Below are 24219 nucleotides of genomic sequence, written 5' to 3'. Positions count from 1 at the left end.
CCTGGCTCATTACCTAATACTAGATCTAATATGGCATTTCCTCTAGTTGGCCTGTCAACATACTGTGACAGGAATCCGTCCTGGACACACTTAACAAACTCTGCCCTGTCTAAACCTTTGGAACTAAGCAGGTGCCAATCAGTATTTGGGAAGTTGAAGTCTCCCATGATAACAACCCTGTTATTCTTGCACCTTTCCAAAATCTGTCTCCCAATCTGCTCCTCAGTATCCTTGATGCTACCAGGGGGCCTATAGAAAACTCCCACTAGAGTACTCTGCTCATTTCTTGTTCCTAACATCCACCCATACTAACTCTAGAGAGGATCCTTCTACATTAACCACCCTTTCTGCAGCTGTGATAGTATCCCTGACCAGTAACACCACTCCTCCTCCTCTTCTCCCCACCACCATCCCTTTTAAAACACTGAAATCCAGGAATATTCAGTATCCATTCCTGCCCTGGTGATAGCCAAGTCTCTGCAAGAGCCACAATAGTTCCATGTATTTATCCAAGCTCTCAATTCATCACCCTTATTCCTGATACTTCTTGCATTTAAGTAAATGCACTTTAGCCCATCCACCTTTCTACTTTTATACCCCATCCTCTGCTTCTCCTTCCTCAAAGCCTCTCTATATTTAGATCTGACTTTACTCCATGCACTTCTTCCACTGATCTATCCCCCTGGTTCCCATCCCCCTTGCAAACTAGTTTAAACCCTCCCGAACCACACTAGCAAACCTGCCTGCAAGGATATTGGTCCCCCTCGAGTTCAGGTGTAACCCATCCACTCTGTACAGGTCCCACCTTCCCCAGAAGAGATCCCAATGATCCAAAAATCTAAATCTTTGCCCCCTGCACCAACTCCTCAGCCATGCATTCAACTGCCATCTCCTCCTATTCTTACCTTCACTATCACGTGGCACTGGCAGCAATCCTGAGATTGCTACCCTTGAGGTCCTGTTCTTCAGCCTTCTGCCTAGCTCCCTAAACTCCCTTTTCAGGACCTCATCCCCCTTCCCACCTATGTCATTGGTACCAACATGTACCACGACTTCTGGCTGCTTACCCTCCCACTCAAGAATGTTGTGGACCCGATCAGAGACCTATCTACCCTATTTAGTGTATTCTTTACTCTAGATTACACTTTGCACTAAACCATGAGCCAAGAGATTTCTTTCTGCAAAATAATAAAACACACTTCTGGGAAAGAAGAAACATTTCATTTTTATTCTCCAAAAATAAAACTTAACAGATTTCTGAATATTCTAATGTCACTAAAATTAAAACTATCTAAATAATGCTTTCCTTTCTTAATTAAACTTCTGCATTTATTAAGACAGCACAATTCTGAAAGTATTTCAATATCAGCAAAAGTGATTGATTTAACCACAAAATTTATACAGGGCTTTTCAACATTTGATAATCCCAAATACTGCCTCTGCTGACTTTGAGAATTTGCAGTTGAATGTTACTAACTGAATGAATGAATCTTACTGAGTAGAATAAGAAGGGAATGGATCCTTCAGTGCAGAGCAACAATGCAAATCAGCTACTCATCTCAGCAACCAAGCAATTGTGGACCTCAATATGGTGAATGGGCACACACAAATATTCATGCTTGCAAAGTGCCGGAGGAACTCAGGGGGTCAGGCAGCATCTATAGAAGGAAATGGACAGTCAACATTTCCTTCTGTAGATGCTGCCTGATCCACTGAGTTCCTCCAGCGCTTTGTGTGTCTCGTGTCTCCATTTCACCCTTGCAAAGTCTGAGTAGTGACTGCCCTCTTCTGGCAAAGGCTGGTATTGACTCATTTGGCTTGACTCACTCAAGAACTTGAGTAATTTCAAGGCTACCATTCCATTGTGAATATTTTTTTTCAGCACTGGGAAACAGAGAAGACTGTCTCTGTTTTTGTTATAGTTACTGTTCATATGGACATTGAACAGAGACTTATTCTGATCTCATATGGAGTACGATATTCAGTTTTGGGCAATGCACTTCAGAAAAGATTTACTGGCCTGGAGATGGTGCGATGCACGACACCAGAATTATTTAGAGGGTTAAGTTTTGAAGAAATGTTGTTTGAACTGACTTGTATGCTTTGAATACAGGGAGTTGAGGGATGAAGTAATTGAGATGTTTAAAATGCCGTAAGAATTTGTTAGGGAAGATCCATTCCTCTGGTTGGGAAATCAAAAATGAGGGGACAAGATTAGAACCAGGGTTCCAGGGTTATGAGAAGTGAAATCTGGAAAAGTGTTTCTTCTATTAAATGCAGCAAATGACTGGGAATCCACCTCCCCCCACCCCCCCACCCACCCCCAAAAGGCTCTGTAAACCACATAAATTGGAGCTTTCAAGACTGAGATCAATGATTTTTGATAAGCAAAGAATATTCAAGCAATATGGAACTGAGTAGTTTATGTGCAGGCCAGTGATGATTTGGAAGAGAATGGCGGGGGGTGGGGTGGGGGTGGGGGGTGGTGGGGAGTAGGGTCATGCACTCCTCTAGAGCCAGCTTAAGTACTCAAAATCAGGGTTGAAAATTTGCATCCACATCATGGCCTGGCCCATCTCCATATCCCTGGATTTCTTCAGTGCATATACATCTAGTCTTGAATATACTCTAACTGTGCATTGACAGCCCACTGTGTCAAGAATTCCAAAGGTCCACAATGTGAAGAAGGAAATTTTCATCCTCTCAGTTCTAAATAGCAAACATCCTGACCCGAATCCCAGTTCTAGGTTTTCCAGCCAAGGGAAACAGTGGTTCAGCATCTACCCTGTCAATCCCCATAAGAATTCCTGATTCAATGAGATGGCCTGTCATTCTACTGAACTCCAGAGGACTGCTCAACTCATTTTCCTCACAGGACACAGAATGTAGACAAGAAAAAGCAAGATTAAAACTACCTCCACCACTACTGCAGCTCTACTTACTCCTTCTGATTAAACGCTCAGCAATGAATTACCCACCTTTGAGGCAAATCACTGCCCAACCTGTATGGGGCGGCAGAGGAGTGCTGCATGTAGCGCAGCTGTCTCACAGCTGGGTTCAGTTCAGTGACCTGGGTTCAATTCTGATCTCTGGTGTATCTGTGTGGATTTTGAACAGTTTCCCTGTGACTGTGTGGATGTGCCCTGGGTGCTCCAATTTCCTCCCACATCCCAAAGACATGCTGATTAGTTAGGTTAAGTGGACACTGTAAAATGTCCCTAGTATATGTCAGTAGTAATAGAAGCGTTAACGGCCACGGGAGAGAGAAAAGGTTACAGGGAAAATAAATGGAGTAATGGGATAGATTTGAAAGCTAGCAGGGATTTGATGGACTGAACAGCCTCCTTCTATGTCATGAGGAAATATAATATACTCTCTCCCCAAGAACCATTTGTGTGAACTTTCATTGGACTGCCTTTGACCTTATAGCTTTCCCTAGCCAAATGAGATTGTCTGAGTTTCTGAATGATATGCTTCTGTTCCTATGACACACTGGACTGCAAACAATGGAATTTTCTGAATGGAAATACATAGCAGTCTTGGTGAAGGGTCTCGCCCCGAAACGTCGACAGTCCATTTCCCTACACAGATGCTGCCTGACCCGCTGTGTTCCTCCAACTCCTTTGTGTGTTGTTCCAGATTTCCAGCGTCTGCTGTCTCTTGTGTCTTCATGGAAATATATTTCAAGCTTTTCAGCCAACGGGCACTCTGAGTGCCACTTCCAACTTCTTAAAGTGACACTCAGTCCCTGTTGGCTGAAAAGCACTTCGCTGAATGCAGGCGAGGAACAGCTGATCTGTGAAAAAGAAGTGGGTGGAGGAAGGCTGTATGAGCCTGAATGATAGCAGTAAAGACTGAACGCTAACAAGAGGAGGCAAGTGAACATCAAATAAAAATAAACAAGAAACAAAAATGCTGGCACTATATCCTCATAAAAGTCAGTGCTAATGTTTTTAAAGCTAGAACCCTCTGGTGATAGGTACAGACCTTCTGAGAGCATCAGTCAACAGTAATGGGGCCTTTACCCTGTCTGGATAGGCTTAAGAACTGAGCAATAGCTTAACTGGCAGTGCAGTGAGATATGAAGAGTACATTGTATGAAGTGCAGTCAACTGGTTCACTTTAGCTCTCTTTGAGACTTTGTGAAGTAATATGTAATATATAATCTAGAAAATTAAAGCAAAAACAAGGAAAATTAAAAGCCCCAATTACATTAAGATGAACAGAAGCAAACAGGCATTAATTATCCATGAAACCACTCATACTTTTCACTTTGCTGGATAGAGTATAACCCTCCTCTCCCATCACCTTTCCCACCATCCAGCCCATCAACACACTTCCCAAGGAATGCTTTAAAATAATTTCCAATGCATATTCTGCTGCAGAAATGACTGAGCTGAACTTTGATTTCTATAACACACTACTGTTGGATTTCTGGGTTGGTTCACTTCTGGGAACCAAGGTGTCAAAAGCCAGGAAATAGGTAAAATTTCTTCATCAGTGTGGCTCTCTCCTTCACAGGCAGTTGTCTGGTGAAGTCCATGAATGACTGTTGCACCTGAAAACAAAAGGGGAAATTCCAGACAATTCCAGTTACCAACTGAGATTTATAGTAACAGGTCCTAACAGTCTATCAATGGTGTCCATGAATCCAGAACACAAGCTTAGCAAGGCACCATGCTATAGTTCTCAGACCTTACAGTAACTCAGCCACAAAAACTCTTTTCCCTGATTGCTCTATTCTCGTATAGGGTACTTGTCCATTCTTTTGCATTAATCCTGTTGCTCACTGTCACTCCACAATAATGTTGCACTGTCTGTAAGAGTAAAACTAAAGATGTTGCCTTCTTGAGGCAGCGCCTCCTGTAGATACTACCAATGGTGGGGAGTGATGTGCCCGTGATGTATTGGGCAGAGTCCACTACTCTCTGCAGCTTTCCTGAATTGCCGAGCGAGGCCATGATGCAACCAATCAGGATACACCTATAGAAGTTTGTTAAAGTGTTCAGTGACAAGCTGAACCTCTTAAGAAAGTAAAGATGCTGGCGCGCTTTCTTTATTATTGCATCTATGTGCTGGGCCCAGGACAGGTCATCGGATATGTTAATGCCCAGGAATTTAAAGCTGCTGACTCTCTCCACCGCTGATCCCCCAATGTAGACTGGTGCATGTTCGCCCTCCTTCCCCTTCCTGAAGTCAACAATCAGCTCTTTAGTTTTGCTGACACTGAGCGAGAGGTTGTTGTTGCAGCACCAAACAGGTGTCCTATCTCACTCCAGTCAACTGACTCATTGCCACCTGTGATTTGTCCAACAACAGTAGTGTTGGCGAATTTGAAGATAGCATTGCAGCTGTGTGTGAAAATCATCAAAGATCTCCACCATATGGGCCATGCCATCTTTTCGCAGCTACCATCAGGCAGGAGGTACAGAAGCCTGAAGTCCCACACCACCAGGCTCAAGAACAGCTACTTCCCTTCAACTATTCGATTTCTGAACCAACGGGCAAAACCCTAATCACTACAGTTTAGTAACACTATGACGACTTTGACCACTTTGCACTACACTGGACTTCTTATTGTTGTAATTGTGTTCTTTCTTGTAAAAATTGTGCATAATTTATGGTTTATTTATGTTTTTCTTGTAAATGCTGCTTGTATGATGCTATGTACCTGTGATGCTGCTGCAGGTAAGTTTTTCATTGCATCTGTGCGTACATGTACTTGTGCAAATGACAATACACTTGACTTTGACTATAAAGATGAATGTACAGTGAGAAAGGAACCATATTTTTAGCCCATTGGAATACCAGACAACAAGTGATGCATTCTGCAGTAAACTGCTCCATCTTGATCACCAAGTGTGCAAATTTCAATATTTTTGAAATTTTTTGAACACAAAAGCTCTTTAGCAATTTTTCTAAAGTCATCTGTGGTCATGTACAGTTCTGGTACCAGAGAGCAGTAATTATCCATTTGCAGTCACTTACCCCAGACTGATTTGAGGCAGTAAATTTCTGTATGTTTATAGTCTGACAGCACATTTTCACTCATAAAGGTAGTATGTACTAATAATATGTTTCAGTTATGACGAGAGACTGGATAGGCTGGGTTTGTCTTCTTTGGAGCAGAGGAGGCTGGGGGGGACCTGATAGCGATGTACAAAATTATGAGAGGCATGGACAGGGCAGATAGTAAGAAAGTTTTCCCATGGCTGAGGTGTCTGAGACCAGAGGGCATATGTTTAAAGTAAGGAGCAAGAGGGTGGTTGGAATCTGGAAAACACAGCTTGATGGGATGGTAGAGGCAGGTACTCTCACAACATTTAAGGAGCCTCTGGACAAGCATGTAAGTTATGAAGGGATAATAGGTGACAGACTAACTGCCATTAAATTAGATCAGCATAGCTAGAACTTGATGATCAACATAGACATGATATGTGAAAGGGCCTGCTTCTATGATGTATGACTCTATGATTCTATAACACAACAGAATTATTTTTGAGGATACTCAGGACATTTGCCGGTTTCCCAGTGCATTATCATCATTATCTGAGGAGGTTGTTGATTGGACCTCCAGTGTGTGAAGATAATCACAGCTGAATAGCCTAGAATCACTCATTACACTATTAACTCTTAATAGTGGGCACTTTGATGGCCTGTGAACTCAGACCCTAACATGGAACATAACACTCTATCATAGAGGGCATTTGGCTTCAATTACGCAGGGCATTGGTGAGACCACATCTGGTTCAGTATTGGTCTCCTTATTTAAGGATGTTAATGCATTGGAAGCAGTTCAGGGAAGACACAAATGAGGTGATATCTTTTTTTCAAAGGGTAATCAGTTTTTCGAACTCTACTAAAGGCCAGTGGAAGGAGAATTTTCATGAGGCAGCTTCTTGGTAAGCAAGAGGGGGAAAGGTTATCACGAGTAGGTGGGAATGCTGAGTTGGGGTAGCGATCAGACCAGCCGGCAGAGCGGAATGGCAGAGCAGGCCCAAGGGGCTGAGTAGCCCAGGGCTTCTGGTTTGTAGTGGCTTTCTATGTCCCACAGGCAGCAGGGGAGAAGAGGCAGAGCTATCATTGGGGTTCAGATGATGGTGGTGCTGGTAAATCTGAGCTAGATGGAGCTTGCCATGTTGAAGATGATGGTTCCTCCATGACAGTTCCTGGGTGGATGATGAACAAGGCTTAGGGAAGGTATCATTGGACATCAAAGTAGCTCTCCTATTTCTCTTCTGATAAGGTCCTAATGGCCAAGCAGAGCACCTTCCATCATGTGGCCACATCTAATGCCGCACTTCATATTGGAATACTTGCCTTTGAAGTTGGCAGCGTGTCTCTGGAAGCCTCTTCTTAGTGACTTGTTTTAATGTTGGTGGTGCAAAGCTGTGGCTTTTTGTTCCTTTTGTGACCTCAAGTTCTAACAGATCATTTGTGAACCTGTCACCATGTAATTCCAACAACTCTTCTACATCATCCTAGTCTGCCTTTTCAAGCCCTGCCTCATGGGTCAACTTGATCATGTCTTCTTGGAGATTTTTCAGATTCATAAACCCATGGAATTCATGCACACTCTGGCCATCATCTGCACCATATGTCATCCCAAGAGGCACTGATATAATCTATGGCAATCTGGTTGCTAGTTGTGTTATTGCCACTTGAATCCACAATGCATGCTTCATTACACACAACAGATAGGAAGCCTTAGCAATAGCACCTGGTACATGGGTTGTAACAATGAAACAGCATTAAGGGGCAACAATGCCACCTGGGTGTTGTTAGCCATGTCCTTAATGTTAACCAGATGTCTGCAGCACTGTTGACAATGAGCAGGACTCTGTTGTCCAGGTTATTCTTTGTGCAATATTGTTTGAAGAGGGGTGGGGGGGAGAAACAACGTGGTATAATCTCAGTAAACTAGCACTCACATCCAGGTTTTTTTGCCACATCACTGGAAGGTTACATTGATTTTCCATGTAGAGCCCTCGGGTTCTCTAAGTGGTAGATTAAGAGAAGCTTAAGTGTACAGTCACCCTCGGCAATACCTCCAAGGAGAAGAGTAAGGCTGGAGCAGTTTTTCATCCCTGGAGATGAATGTGTGTGAGGGCATCCTCTTCCAAAAGTGCACCGTCTCATCCACATTAAGCACTTGTTTAGGAGAGTAATCACCTTTCTCAATGATTTGTTTCAGTTCTTTTGGAAAATTTCTACTGCCACACTTACTACCTTCCCAACTAGACAAATATTAAGCAGATTTGTAATTTCTTGAAATGTGGAAACCAGTTGGTACTTCCAGAAGCTTCATAATCTCCTCAAGTTCCTTCAGGCCTTTTTCCTAGATCATCATCAAAGTCAGGGCCCATGCAATTGATTCTCGTCTTCTAACCACATAATTAATCTTTTTTCCATTCCCTCCTTATAACATACCTGCTCTTTGTAATGTGTGATTCATCTCCTGGGCTAACATTGCTCTGCAACCAATTAAGTTCTATTTCCAATAGTCAATTGTGTCAGCAGTCAATTATGTCAATAGGCTGTGGCTTCTTTTAATAAGTAGTTAAGTCAACGGTCTGTGTAAACAGCAATTTATTTTAGAGCAGCTATCAGCCCAACAGATAGTGATTGTTGCCAACATAGCTGCCAACATTGCTTATTTGTTTGTGAATATGTACGTTAACGATTCAATTGTCTGGCACAGTATGCAGCAGTCAGTGCTGCTGCCATACCACTCCAGCAACCTGGGTTCCATCCTGACTTCCAGTGTGGAGTTTACATTTTCTCCCTATGACCATATCTGTTTCCCCCAGTGCTCCCAAGATGTGCCGGTAGGTTAACAATTACTGTAAATTTCCCCAGTATAGGTGAGTAGCAGGAGAATCAGAGGGGAATTAATGAACATGCAAGAGAAAAGAAGTTACAGGGAAATAAGTAGGGGATGGGACTAATGGGAATGCTAGCATGAACTTGATGGGCTGAATGGCCTCCCTCTATGACAGCAAAAATATGAAAATTGTGTAATAATGAAAATCCATAAATCAAACATTCATAAATCGAGTGATACCTGTAATTATTAATCAACTACATTCACTATTAAGATTCCAGAATTAGATTCTGGAGGGATTAGGTTTGAAGATTAGAATTTGCAAATGGGGTAGGTTTGAAGATATTGCAATAAGAGCAGGTCTGACATGGAGACATGTTGTAACAGGCAATGGGTTTTTCTCTCTCTCTGTGATTCTGCTTGTGGTGGGAGGATGGAGTGAGGAATGCTATGGATTACCCTGGCGTATCCCAGGGGAGGACAAATAAGCAACAAACACACCATCTGGTTGGTGGTTAGAAGGTAGAAGTGTCACTAGAGCCAATGAAGCAGTTACCTGGTCTGCCTCAGAGTCTTGTTGCTTCCCATCCCATAATAATCTCAACATTCCCTGCAGTCGCTGTTCTCCCTCTCATACCTGGAAGAAAAGCTCCTCAATGTGATCTTTCCATGCGTTTTGTCTCATTATGTCAATCATGCTCTGGATGAATACACTTCCCTTCTGAACATGTCTAAGGGCCACACTTTCTGCAGAGACAAGAACATCAGTGTTAGTGGGAAAACGGAGAATTTTTGTCAACCATCAGAGGCAAAGAAGCCACATCATTCAACAAGCTTGTGAGTGGTGCCAGTTTCTATCAGTTGATCAGATCGTTAGTGAGCAATAGAAAATCACTGTTTGTTGTCAGGCTGGTATGTTACCAGTTTATAATGCAAGGTCACCAAAATTCTGATACACCTAATGAAATTTGTATGTCATGCACTTTCATAATTGATGCACCATAGAAAGCATCCTATCTAGATGCATCACAGCTTGGTACAGCAACTGGTCTGCCCAGGACTGCAAGAAACTGCAGAGAGTTGTGGACACAGCCCAGCGCATCATGGACACTAGCCTCCCCTCCTTGGTCTTTACCTCTCGCTGTCTTGGTGAAGCAGCCAGCATAATCAAAGACCCCACCCACCTAGGTATTCTCTCTTCTCTCCTCTTCCATCAGGTAGAAGATACAGGAGCCTGAGGGCATGGACCACCAGACTTAAGGACAGCTTCTACCTCACTGTGATAAGACTATTGAACGGTTCCCTTGTACGATGAGATTGACTATGATCTCACGATCTACCTTGTTGTGACCTTGCACCTTATTGCACTGCACTTTCTCTGTAGCTGTGACACTTCACTCTGTACTGTTATTGTTTTTACCTGTACTACATCAATGCACTTTGTACTAACCCAATGTAACTGCACTGTGTAATGAATTGCCCTGTACGATCGGTATGCAAGACAAGTTTTTCACTGTACCTCGGTACAAGTGACAATAATAAACCAATACCAATCCCAATACCAATTTATCCAAGTTTCTTAAGATAACATATAACACCAAGAGTAAGCATATTTTAATTTTCTTCCTGATCATCAAAAACAATTGAATAAAATTTTTAGACTATCGGTTTAGCAGATTAATATTCATGACACTTAATTACATAAAAACTAAAAGGAATGTGGACTTGGATTTCATCTGTGTTAAACATGTAATTTGTAATTGGTTTATTATTGTCACATGTACCGACATTGGGTGAAAAACTTTGCATGCCATCCAGACAGATCATTGAGGTAGTACAAAAGGAAAAACAATAACAGAATGCAGAGTATAGTGTTACAATTACAGAGAAAATGCAGTGCAGCTAGACAAATAAGGTGCAAGGGCCATGACAAGGTAGATTGGGAAATCATGTGCTGTGTATAACACTAACACACACTCAGATAGATCCCTTACAAAAAATTGTGAAATTGTGCAAGGATACATTAAAAGCAGCACTTTGGCTTTTTACACTGCTAAAACAGGAACTAGGCGTTCTGTAACACAAGCTGTATGAAGAGCTTACATAATGTTGTGTCATTGCTGCACTGCCTGCTGGGAAGTGAGCCAGAGCTTAAAGAACTCTCCCCATGGTAGTTACAGAGCAGTCCCAATGGATGTGCAGGAAAACACAGGAGAGGGAGGACACGGTGATCCTCCGTGCGCCTGGGCATTTCCCGAGTGATAATCTGACCTGTCTAACCATCTATTGTGACTGGCTCCAAATTTCTGAGATTGTGCACTGACCGAGGGACCAGAGACTAGGTAGTCCACACAAACTGTTTCTTGAACCACATGGTAAAATACTAAGATCTTCTTAGAGGTTTTTAAAACAGCATTAGGGACGCAAGCTGTGAAAACCCTGAAAAATAGCAAAGGTGAATTTCCAACACCACATGCCCATGCTCAGATAGTCTGTAATAGTGATGTTGAATGGGAGACACTGGGAAAAACTCAGCTGCTCTACTTTAAATTGTGGCAAGGTATACTATCTATCCACTTGAATTAGGAGTCAAGTATAATGTCATTGCCAATGTTCTAATGATAGACATAAGACTTTACTCTTTCTCTCACAAGCCCCTCCCACTTGTAATTGCTATAAATAGAAACAAACCATAAAAGGACATGAGTAGAGTTCAAACAGATCCAATCTCTCAGATCCCTGTCATTTCTTCTGCCATTTCCAATCTCTTCAATTTCCTGTTACCTCTCTTAATATCCCCATCAAGTTAGAACATTCCCAGAAATGAGCTCAGTCACACTGTTGAGAAATAGAACTTATTCATGATGGTCTGAGGTGCTTGGTTACCTGGGGTGCTGGAACAGAAGCAGATGAAATCACTTTCCTTGTGTACTTGGTAAAAAGGGCCTTCTTCTTCATAGTCAATGTGGGGCTCAGGAGTTGCTGAATCACTGACATACACATGACCAAGGCTCCCTGCAAAGCAATTACGCAACTTAATGATGGCTATTAACCTGCAGCAATAATAGAATAGGCACTTTCTATTGCTTAACATGACTGATTGCTTAAGTACTTTTCCACTCAGTCACATTGCTTACAAGAACACACCAGATCACCAGGAACAGACTTTATGATAATCTTATCAACATTCCCTCTGTGACTTATTCGGGATATGTTGAACCAATGAAACTCTAAAGGATAAGCAATGTAAAATGCATGCTCTCATAAAGGGGAATTGTTTGAGCCTTGGGGATCAGTTGCGAATTGGTACAGAAAATGATTAAGCAGCAGGGATTCAGCATTTCTTAATTTTGTGACAATCTGAAAGATATTTATTCTGTCATCCACACTATTTTGACAAATATAGGATATAAGAATCTGCAGGAATAGCTATTCTTTAATGAAGAAAATCAAAAAGCCAATTTACATAAAATAACAACTAATTAAGTGTCTCACTGGTGTTCAGGACATGAAAGAAAGCCAGGATCTTGATTTAACAGTAATATAGCACATGAGTTTATGATCAGAATACCTCCTTAACTCCATAGTGATGCTGATTGGGAGATAGATACTGATTGTAACATTAGGAAGAATTCTCCTACTCTACTTGAATAGTCATGAAATCTTTTAGCTCTATTTGAGATAGGTCCTCAGTATAATATTATTCCTGTGTGCTTAGTGGTGCTAGTTATATTCACTTCTGCATATTCAGATCCATTGCTGGCCGCCTATCCACTTGAGCCTGTTCCATGTTCAACAGGACCATGACTAATCCTGTGCTTCAAGACCACTTTCTCACTTGATTTCCATATCCCTAAGTTCCTTTGATGTCCAAAAATCTATCTCCAAAAACTGATCTTGCATAATCCTCTGGGATAAGGAATTTCAAAGGTTTAAATCCTGAGTAAAGCATTGTCACTTCATCTTGGTCCAAAATGTCTGATCCCTTATCCTGAGACCATGTCCCTTCTTCCAGATTCTACAACCCGTGGTAAAAGCTTATCAGCATCTAACTTGTTAATGAATCTTGCCTCAGTGACTGCAGGACAAACCTACTCAATCTCTTCTCATGGAACAATCCCCTCATCCAAGGAATCAATCTTATGAATCTAAACTGCACAGTATCCTTCTTAACCTTGCAGGTGAGATCTCTCCGGAGCTCTACATAATTGCAGCAAGACCTCCTTCTGCAGTCCCTTGTGAGAGAGACAACCAGCTTCCCTCTCAATTGTTTGTATGCAAAACAAGATCCATCTTTACACTTACTACTTTTTTCTGTCTTAATAAAATTTGTTTTTCTGGTTTTCCCACCGAAGTATCGAACCTCATATTACACTTCACTTACTAATTCCTTGCCCCTTTGCTAACCCATCTATCTGCCATTGCAGACTCCTTACGCTCTCCTCATTGGCTTTTCCAGTTTGCATCATCAGCAAACTTGGAGACATTACAATCCGCCTTTTCATTTAAGTCATTAATTTATGAATGGATGATGGCCCAGCATATGGTACTAGTTAATAGGCAGGAAAAACCAGCATCAGACGAACTGTCCTATTGTTCCTACTTAAATGTTAACAGCTATGTTAAATGTTCTACCTGTCAGCTGGGACTTTACCAGTACCTACAGAACTTTGGAAGATCATCACTAATACTTCCACCATCACTACAGACACCTCTGGTTCCTAGGATCCAGGTTATCAGGTTCAGGGAATTTGGTGGCTTTTGGGCACATTAGTTGCCCCAGTAATTTTCCTTTAGTGATAATATGATTTTATGTTCCTCACCTTCCATTAAATCCTGATTCCCCACCATTTCCGCTGCAATGAAGTCAGAATATTTGCTTAAAGCCTATATTTTTTTTATTTCCCCATCATAATTTCCCCTGTGTTTGCCTCTAAGTGACCTAGGTTTATTTTTGCGACACTTTTCCTTTTTAATAATTGCAGAAACACTTCAGTTTTTTTGCTTTTCTCACCAATCCACTGTCTATCTTCTCTATAAGACATATAGCCAACTGTTGCTTCTTCCTAAAGCAATTCCAATCCCCAGGTTTACTTCTTGGCCACTCTATAAGCATCTTCTTTTAACCTAATGGCATCCTCAGCCACCTTAATAGACCACAGATGGATCAATAGTCATGTGGAGTTTTGATTACTGATTATAATGTATGTTCATTAAGAATTCTGAAATATGTTGTGAAATTGTTGCTTTTATCTACTAGCAAACCTTTTAATCTAATTTCCCAATCCATTTTACATAATTTTTCTTTCTTAATAATAGAATTGGTTTTATGCAAGACTTTATGTGCTGAATTTACCTCCCTTCAAACTGAAACAACATAGTGACCAATTTTCCCTATATAATCACTTAGTATGAGATCATTAGTTAACTGCAGTCAGATATCTTCAGCAAGATTGCATAACTCATGGTGAACCAAAGATTGGTTAAAAAATTAAAATTACTATGCCACAGTGCTGTGGGGAACTGTATTGCATGTCCGTACAGCAGTGTGTCTGAACTTTACAAGCTGCAAACTGGTAAGGAAGTTCTAATGCATTTGTTACTGCAAACAAATACAAGCTTTTCTTCTGGACCTCTGCTATGTGACAATGGTCTAAATCACAAGGTGGCTGTGTCCTTAACAGATGTTTGTGACTGTAAACATCACAGGCAATATCTATCAACAAGTTTTAGACTGCTGGTAAACTCAAACTTTTCTCCATTAAAGCATCATAGAAAATTTCTACATCGGAAAACAGATTGGAGATCATTTAAACAAAAGAAAGGTTGTGTCACTCAAATTGTCGGGGGTGTGATTTTTAGTATAGTGAACTCAGAGAAAGAGGAAGCAACTTGCAAGGAGTCATACACAGAAAATCCTGAGTACATGGTGAGTATACAGTTAAAGAATAAGTAATTTTTAGAGTTAAAAGGTAGGTTACATGGGAACCGCAAATAGAATTGGCTACATCAAAGGGTTGGCGAGAGAGAGAGAAAGAGAGAGAGAGAGAGAAAGAAAAAGAAAGAGAGAGAGAGAAATCAGGAGCTTCAATTAAAGGGTTAAAGTAAAATACAGGACACAGAGGTCTTACTAGAGCATAATAAGTACTTATTGTAATATTTCATATCACTCCTTTGGTACATTCATTTAATGTTTTATTTATAGTATTTGTATTATTTTATTTGTGGGGGCTTGATAACCTTTTTAAAGAGTTCTGGGCTATACTGCCCTGTGAGCATTAATTAGTTTTCCCCACACAGCTGGGTTCAAGGATTAACTCAGAGGATAGCTGTAGTATAAGCTGCCTGCAGAACCTTGTCTTATGCAATAGATAAGGTTTAGAATAGCCACTTTCCCAATTAGTTCAATGATGTTCTGCTCCAACAAGCTGTTCTGAATGCATTCCATGAACAATTTCCAAACTATTTCTTCCAAATTGATTTATCCAACCAGTATCGGGTTAAATTCCCCACAGTAATTCTGCTAACCTTTGCTACAATTCCTTTAGATTAATACTGTCACATATTGTCAAGGGGCCAATAAACTATACTCACTTGCACTTTTAACCCTTTTTATCTTGTATCTCTACCCATAGTGATTGTGCTTTCTGAATTTCTGGACAAGATTAGTTCCCAGTACTATTCTCACAACAACCTTTGTTACAACAAACATTTATAACAGTGAAAGAGGCCATTTGCTTGTCTTGTTCGTACCAGTCGAGAAATTGCAACCCAGCTTAAATCCCAGCACTTGATCGGTAGCTCTGCAGGTTATATCTCTTCCAGTATCTATCTAGCATTTTTAAATGTGATGATAATTTTTGCCTCAATCACCCTGTCAGGCAGTCGTCTCCAGATCCCTACCATCTGCTGCATTGTGTCATTCAATTTGTACGCAAATATCTATCCTCCTGACTATACTGTCCCTTACCAATGTTCCTTTTAAACTCTCACCCCACTTGAATATCATCTCATATCACAGTGCCATGATCCACTCACCTTCCTCCCTGTAGTCTCTGTTCTGATTTGCACAGGCAGCTGGACCTTGTACCTGTTGGACTGCAACTAGAATCTGTACAGAATCTCCTCCAGATGCAGACATTTAGTGCCCACAGGTCTCCTTAAGCTCCCACAAGCTGGACCTATGCATGCCACCTGCCTGACATCCCAATCATATGTTGTTCTTATTTGTAGTTCATTTCTAAGGGAAATTTGAGCAGGATTTCTGAAACACCTTGGGAGATTTTCTGGGACAAGTTTTATTCCGGAAATATTCTTCAGCCTTTACCTAGGAAGAGTAGGTAGTGTGCTACTAAACCTTTTCAGTAATTTTATGGAGGCTTAAGAGTAAGGGCAGGGTTAGTCACGGGCAAGAGGTACAAGGTCTCGGAGACCAGGCAAAGCAATAGCAGTTACTGCTGGAAAGAGGAATAGGAGGGTGAAGCTATTCCTCCTCCACTGGACTTGCTTCACCAGAACCTCCAATGCTACATCTAGGAGAAGGCAGAGAGGTTCCTTGTGGCCCTGTTGCATGCTCCATTGTGGACCTCCGTCCCAGCCAGGACACTCCACAATACCAGTGGAAGTGGGTGTAAAATGACCATAATCCAGGAAAATTGTGTCTGAAAGGCACATTAAATCTGGTGGAGTCTGGTATATTAGCTGCAGGCAAATTCAAATTATGGTAGTCCCTACTCAATCCAGACTCTCAAACAGGTCACTCTTACAACAGCACCTATTTAGCATTGTTTTCACCTCTTGGACAAAATAATCCTGTCATCTATTATGTTCCAAAATAAATGTGGCAGATTTTATTCTTGTAAGTACATATATTTCCTTTAAGAACACCTCTACTACAATTCCTGTAATATGCAGCGACCACTCTCAAAGATAAAGAAGACCTATTTCTTGCTAATGTATCTGGCATCTGTTATTCCCCATAATAAACAAATGGGTAGGTCTTTGGTCACTAAATGCTTGTGACAGTATTGATTGTAATCTCCTGCACATTTGGGTCCATTGACTTCAGTGTGCAGGAGTACAATAGATATTCAATACATATGGATATTACAGCAAAGAGCAACTTTTCTCCCAAGGATTTATTACTTATACTTTACAAAAGGCTGCTATTCTCCTTTCAGCACCCAATTTCTGCTAATCATTATATCTAGAATCCCTGCTATAATTTGTTGCCTACAATGTGCCTGCTCTGAGCAGGTTGTAAGAAGAGTTTTAGAGGAACACTCACTTCCACGGCAGGCCTGAATGATGATGACCTTTGGCTTTCCTCTCAGTCCTTTGCAATTCTTGTTGTTTAAAATATCGAAAACTTGGTCAATGTGAAATGTATCTTCCTCGCTCTCACTGTGATGTTTGCCACAGATTTTATCTCGGAGTCCATGGGACATTAGAACTACAAAGGTGCTGTCAGACTGCATGTGCTCCTCTCGATTTGAAAATGCAGTCAGTACTTCCTTCATCTCCTGAAACATAATTTTTGATACATCATTATTTTGGAACAGAACTGATTCATTTCTGAGATACACTGAGTCTTTCTTAGAAATAAAATTTTGGTATTTAACAAGAACATGATTATTAATAAAGAGTTACGTAACATCTAAGAATCTATTCATGTTAATAATATGGCTATGTAACACTAGCTATAAATTGTCTGATCATATGGAACTCCATAAAAGTTTTTGGTGAGGGAGGTGATGCTGTAACCCAATTCTATACTGTGTGAGATCAGGAAGTCCATCGCATGCATTATATTTTTTCCATATTCTGGAGATAGTATTCTATGCTGCACAGTTTAACACATTATAATGCCAACATCTGCCACAATAAAAAAATCAACTGGAATGTACAAGTCTATTCAGCAAGGTTTGATTGTGCTACACTGTTAGCAGAGTCTGAAAATTATGGGATATTCTCAAGAAATACTGTCCACAAATATATACGAGCCATAAATTAACATAATGATGAAATATACAGCTACCTAATCTGCAGGACACGGTGTTTCAGTTTAGTCTTCATAACAAACTTCCTGTTTTGTCAGAAAGACAAGTGCAAGTTATCATGGCAATACCCCCAGTTCCAAGCACTGGCACCTGCTAGGCTGAGCAAGGGACCACGAAGATGCCTACATCATCTGTGCATGACATTGATGACTGCTGGATTGACAACTGCCTAATCCACTCTATTATTCCAATCATCTTGGCCCCAAAATATCAGCATCATCTGAAGCATTGGTGCAAGGCAACCAATGTTAAATCTCAAGGATCTCAGAAAGCTGGCTCTTCTCACACGGCGCTTCACACACAAACTGTCAACTCAAAGCCTACAGAAGCTGTTAACATCTGGGAAGAAAAGGATATTCCAGGGGACTTCAGTGATTATGACAATTTTCAAGAAAGGAGGCAAGTCCAATTGTAGTAACTACGAAGGGGTTTTTCAACTGTCTCTTCCTCGTAGCCAAAAAGCTGTAACCTGAATCACAGTGTGAATTCTGTCCAACTACAGGCACAGTGGACATGATCTTCACCACATGACAACTCCAAGAGAAATGCAGGGAGCAGCACCAGCCATTATTCATGGCCTTCAAGGCCAAGCAGACAGAGGAAAAGATTCATGGATAAAAACGGAAAAGGGAATACTCAACAGGTCATGTAGCACATGTGGAGAGAGAAAAGCAGAATTAATGTTTCATGAGTTTTCTTTCTCTCTCCAAGGATGCTGCCTAACCTGCTGAGTATCCCCAGCATTTTCTGTTTTTATTTCAGATTTTCAGTATCTGTAGTTATTTTCCATTTCAGTAACTAAGCACAGTTTGGGTCTTGGCAAGATGATTTGGCTCCCCGGTCCAAACATGGACCAAAGAACTGAATTTCACAAGTGACGTGAGAGTGTTGACCCTTGACATCAAGGCAGCATTTGATCAAATGTGGCATCGAGGAGCTCTGGTAACAATTGAGTCAAAGACACAAGAGGGAAAACACCCAGTGGCTGGAGTCATACCTTCCACAAAGGAAAATAGTCATTATTGTAGGAGTCAATCAGCCCAGTCCCAGGGCAGCAACCTATATCCATGTTCAGCTTCTCAACCAGTCATCTTCATTCCATCATAAGGTCAGAAGTGTGAATGTTCACTGACAATTGCACAATGTCCAACTCCATTTGCAACTCATCAGCAAATGAAGAAGTTCATATCTGCATGTGACAGGGAAATTTGATAGAGGGGAACCTGTAGATGTAGTGTATTTATATCACCAAAAAGCATTTAACAAGGTGATGTGGAAGATACTGGTGCATTAAGGTAGCGGAGAAAGTGGTTTAGTATGGATTGAAAACTGGCTGTCACATAGAGTCAGAATAAATGGTTCCTTTTCAGGCTGAGGGATGTAACAAGTGGAGTACCCCAGGGATTGGATTTTGGTCCTCAATTGTCCATTTACATTAATGATCCGGAGGCGGGAACAAAATGTTTTCAGGTTTGCTGCTGATGATATGAAAATTGGTAGAAGGGCATGTTGTGATGAGGATATCATGATTCTGCAATGGGTTATAGATAGATTGAGCAACTGGGCTAAAGCCTGGCAGATGGAGTTTAATGTGGGGAAGTGTGGGGTCATGCATTTCAGTAAGATAAATAAAAAGGCAGATTATCTAGGTGTTCTGGTACATGAATCACAAAAAGATAGCTAACAGATCCAACAAGTATTTAAGAAGGCAAATAGCACATTGGTCTTTATTGCAAAGGGGTTGGAGTTTAAGAATAGGGAAGCATTGTTACAGTTATATAGGGTGTAGGTGAGGCCACATCTGGAATATTGTGCAGTTTCAGTCCCCTTAACTAAAAAAGGATATAGTAGCTTTGGAGGCAGTCCGAAGGAGATACATCAGGCTAATTCCTGGGATGGGAGGGTTGGTCTGAGCAAGAGAGGGTAGACAGTTTGGGTCTGTGTCCCTTGAAGTTTAGAAGAATGAGTGATGACCTTATTCAAACTAAGGGGACTTAATAGGGAATATGTTGAGATGTTTTTACTAATGGGACAGTCACAAACAAGGGGACGTAGCTACAAAATAAGGGGTCAGTCATTTAAAACTAGGTGGGTAGAAATCTTCTCTCAGAGGGCAGTGAACCTCTGGAATTCTCTGCCTCAAGAGTGGTGGAAGGCAGATCATTAGATATATTTAAGGTGGAGGTAGATAATAGAAATATCGAGGAACTGAAGGTTATGGGGAATGGCACAGAAGAGGAATTGAAGTCAGCATAGATCAGCCATAATCGTATTGAATGGCGGGGCTGGGTTGTTGAGTCTGGTGGTTTATTCCTGCTCCTATTTTCTTGAGCAGTTGTGATGGAATATTCTCCAGTTGCTCGGGAAGAGTGCAATTGCAACAACTCTCAAAAAGCTTGTTAATATCCAGGATAAACAGCAGCTTGATTGGCACCTTTTCCAAGAAGACACTGCCCAACAGCACTGCAGGAGAATCTTCATGAGAAGGACTGCGGCAGAGCAAAAAGACACCTACCACCACCTTCTCTTGGGCAATCAAGGAAGTGGTTTAAATTGAGGCCTTGCCAGTGAGTTCACATCATGAAAAATGAATAAATAAGAAGAAACTCCAGGATTTCTGCCAGGCATTTCTGTTAATAAGGTAATTCTTTCTCCCTCATAGTACACTTTCAACAGATGAATTTGCAGGTTAATATTGGACTTAACTTTCTATTATGATACTTGATTGCACATTAAAAATAAAATCAATTATATGATGTTTGTGGAATCAATTACCATATCATTGACTTGAAAAGGAATAGCTTTTGCTCTATGCCACAAGTATCTTTGTTCGAGTTTCTTAGAGTCCTCACTGTTAGGGTAGAACTGGTCAGTTTGTGTGGATTCTGTGGAGCAACTCACATTCAAGACTTTTTTGTTAGCCATTCTGTGGGACCAAAGAGTTTATCAGCACCCCTTTGTTCTTCTTCTGACTCTTGAAAACTTAATTTAAAGCAAAGAAACAAATAAAATAATTAGTCCTGATCAGACAACTGCATCAAATCCATCTGAAGCAGCTTAGGAGGATGTTAGAAATGATCTTTACTGTTATATGCAGGACATCCTGAGGAAATAAAATTGACCGTGTTAGAGAACGCGGTCAAGCCACATGCAGATTTACTGGGAGTGTACTGAGTTGTCTATTGCATGCCAGGTAGTATGCAAGACCTTTACCTTTGCTGTTAAATTATTGTGCCGTTCCACTTCGTACCCAAAGCCATTCAGCAGTTTCTGCATTTGATCTTCATCCACCTCTGCACCGTGCCTTGTCATATTAGGATTCGTAAACTCAATGTTGTTAATCATTAGGGCCAGACGCTTCCTGCTGTGCCTTGGCAACATTGGGTATACCTAGAAGAAAAGTTAAGGATGCGATTTGGGGCTTTAACTCTCCAATTGGCACAAATTTACTTGTAGGTTTGGCAACTCAGAAATGCCATTAATCTCCACCCATCTAAATCACACAATCTACTATAATCATGTCAATGATATTTCACCACCTGTGAATCTGCACTGCGCCTTTTGAATAAAGCAGTGCTCAGAACTGTTCACAATGTCAACCTGTGGTTTAACTGAAGCTTTGTGGTGATACATTATGACCTTGTTTAAATGGATTGGCCATGTATATAAAAAGTACAATTAACCTTTAATGTTTTTTTCACATGAAATCCTGCTTTCAGAGTTCTGCCTAATATTGAAGTTTTATATAAAGTCTGTTTCACTTTATATCCAAGGTTTTACTAAGTATGTCTAAGTGTGGCTGGTTTCAACAGGGACCAGCAGTGACCAGCTGACTGCACATATAGAGATAGGTAGACTTAAATAGTACCCAAGGGAATGATCATTCCCTTATATGGGCAGCCCATTGTGTCCAAAAAGCAGACTGAGGATGTGGTTTAAAGAGGTTATTTATACTGAAGATGCCTTGTGTGTTGCTGACTATAAGTCTCATGTTTGGCTCCTGACAAACTGAGTAAACAGACTTCAATCAGAGTAGCAATAGAAAGGATTTAGTAGACCACTGTCCTTGTCAAGGCTAAGGTGATAAAGAATCCCAGGTATTATCCTGTTATCCTTGCTCAACTTCCCCTATTTGTGGATACTGATCGGATGTCTGAGCTGAGCTGTGAGGTCTCTCACAGCTGAATATCCTCCCAGCATATGAAGGAATGGCTTTAATTTGATGGAAAGGGCAGTTAACACATTTAGGTACATATTCCAGCAAGGTGTTAACACTATGGAAAAAAATAAATCAAAAATAAATTTTATGAGTCACATACAATGTACTTGGGGGATAATGCACCATCATCTGGAGACTGGCACACCTTCCAATATTCACTGTATGGCTACATTGGTTTAGGCAGGTTCAGAGTTTATCTCCTCAAGTTAAAAGCACTAACTTTCTCAGTTCAAGCGTTTAGTCTGTTGGTTAGTTACCAAAGCAATGACCCACCTATTACAGGTGTTTACAAGGTACAGGTGAAGTCACACCTGGAATACAATTCACAGTTTTGGCCCCTTATTTAAGAAAGAATATATTAGTACAGGAGAGAGTCCATAAGAGATTCACTAGGCTAATTTCTGGGGTGAGAGGATTGTTATATCATGAGTGGCTAAAGAAGTTATACCTACATTATTTGGAGTTTATAAGAATGAGGGGTGATCTAATTGTAATATTTAAGATCCTAAGGGGTTATAATGGGGTAGATGTTGAGATATTTCCACTAGAAGGAAAATATCAAATGAGCCGACATAGCTGCAAATTAAGAGGGCAGTCTTTTAAAACTGAGGTGAATAGGAACTTCTCACAGAGGGTAGTGACCTCAGAAATTCACTATCCCCAACTGTTATGGAGACTGCTTCACTGGAGGAGTTTGAAGAGGGGATAGATAATTTTTTTCAAAAAGTGAGGGAAGTAAGGGCTATGAGGAACTGCTGAAGAGGAGATGAGGCCTGGGGCAGATTAGCCATGATCATATAGAATGGTGGGGCAGACTTGAGGAACTGAGTGGCCTACTCCTGCTCCTGTTTTCTTATGTTCTTCTGTTCTACCCCACACAGAACAATTTGTTGATTTGTTTCGGTTGAATTTAGAAACAAAACTTGCCAGTGGGCTGTTGGTAGTGTGGAAGTATCTTGGATGGAGCTTTTGCTACTCAGCTTGATAATCCATTTGTTGAGGAATGTACTGTGGGGAAAAAGATTGTGAGCAAAGCAAGTACAGATTACATTGGCACGGGTGTCTATTTGAGGTAGGAAGAATACCACACCATTTCAAATGGAAAAACATAACAAGGGCTGGGGAAAGAGCAGGGAAAAGGATTGCATTAGAAGGCTCCAGTGTTAAAGATCTAGCATCTGCAGAAGTACCTTCTCCTATGCCATAATTTCTGTGACACCATGTGACATTAAAAAAAGACTTGGAACAGTCTAGTAAACCAATCTGCAGTTCGCTGTGCAGATGACCCTATACAGAGAAATGTAGAATTTTGATCCTTATTACTGAGGACTTTTTTTTGGAATATCCAACAAGAAACATGTAACTGGACATTTGGTGGTATAGGTGGATTATTCTATGTATGAGATGTCAAGATGGTTTGATCCAGACTTTGGAATATGTGAATTGATTGGTTGGGCATTTTGATGTATGACAATAGTTGTTTGGTGTATCAGGCTGAAGTGATGTGTTAAGCAAGTGATCGATAATTTTTCTTTGTGATTTAGTGAACCAATTCTTTATAAATATGTATCAAAAATACTGAAGAATGCTACACATTACAAGTCTTTAGCACTGATGAGACAGGGTTTTATTGGAAATATATGACTCAAAGAATATATCTTTCTGCAGAGGAAAGGACTACATCAGGATGTAAATCTGAGAAAAACTGTTTAATTCCTCTGTTTGGTGGGAATGTTGGAAGTCATTATAAGTACCACTCAGAAGTACCAAGGACTTCAAAGGTCTATTCTAAAGGATATCTGTGTGCCATTTAGTAATCAAATAAGAAAGCCTGAATAGCAGACTCAATCTTTCAAGAATGTTTTTCCCCACATGCCAGCTTGGAAGAAACAGTGTGCCAAAGAAAATCTCAACTTTAAGCTATTACCTATCTTAGATAATACTCCAGATCATCCTATCGAACTGACGATTTATTGAAAAATGTTAAGGTTGTTTTCCTGCCATGCAACATTTCATTGATACAGCCCATGTATCAAGAGGAAATAACAATGTTACTTACATTGTTCCTTCTCTCTGCTCATCAAGCACACCAATGGTGAAAATGAGCCAACAATCAA

The 24219-nt window shown here is 40.7% G+C and overlaps 1 protein-coding gene across 1 annotated transcript in view; it reads right to left on the bottom strand.

Annotated features, from left to right (window-relative positions):
• Positions 1-1223: 1223 nt before the first annotated feature.
• Positions 1224-24219, bottom strand: part of LOC127581443 (caspase-1-like) — a 38957-nt gene continuing 15961 nt past the window's right edge. The window contains exons 4-8 of the mRNA XM_052035868.1: positions 21097-21273; positions 17112-17346; positions 11711-11839; positions 9462-9571; positions 1224-4558 (exon numbers count right to left, since the gene is read on the bottom strand). Of these exons, the coding sequence (XP_051891828.1) occupies positions 4466-4558; positions 9462-9571; positions 11711-11839; positions 17112-17346; positions 21097-21273 (744 nt within the window). The 3' untranslated portion in view covers positions 1224-4465. The remainder of the gene's footprint in view (positions 4559-9461; positions 9572-11710; positions 11840-17111; positions 17347-21096; positions 21274-24219) is intronic.

Source organism: Pristis pectinata, chromosome 21 (genome assembly GCF_009764475.1).
Source record: "Pristis pectinata isolate sPriPec2 chromosome 21, sPriPec2.1.pri, whole genome shotgun sequence".
Taxonomy (NCBI): Eukaryota; Metazoa; Chordata; class Chondrichthyes; order Rhinopristiformes; family Pristidae; genus Pristis; species Pristis pectinata.
This window is presented reverse-complemented; position numbering and strand designations above follow the sequence as displayed.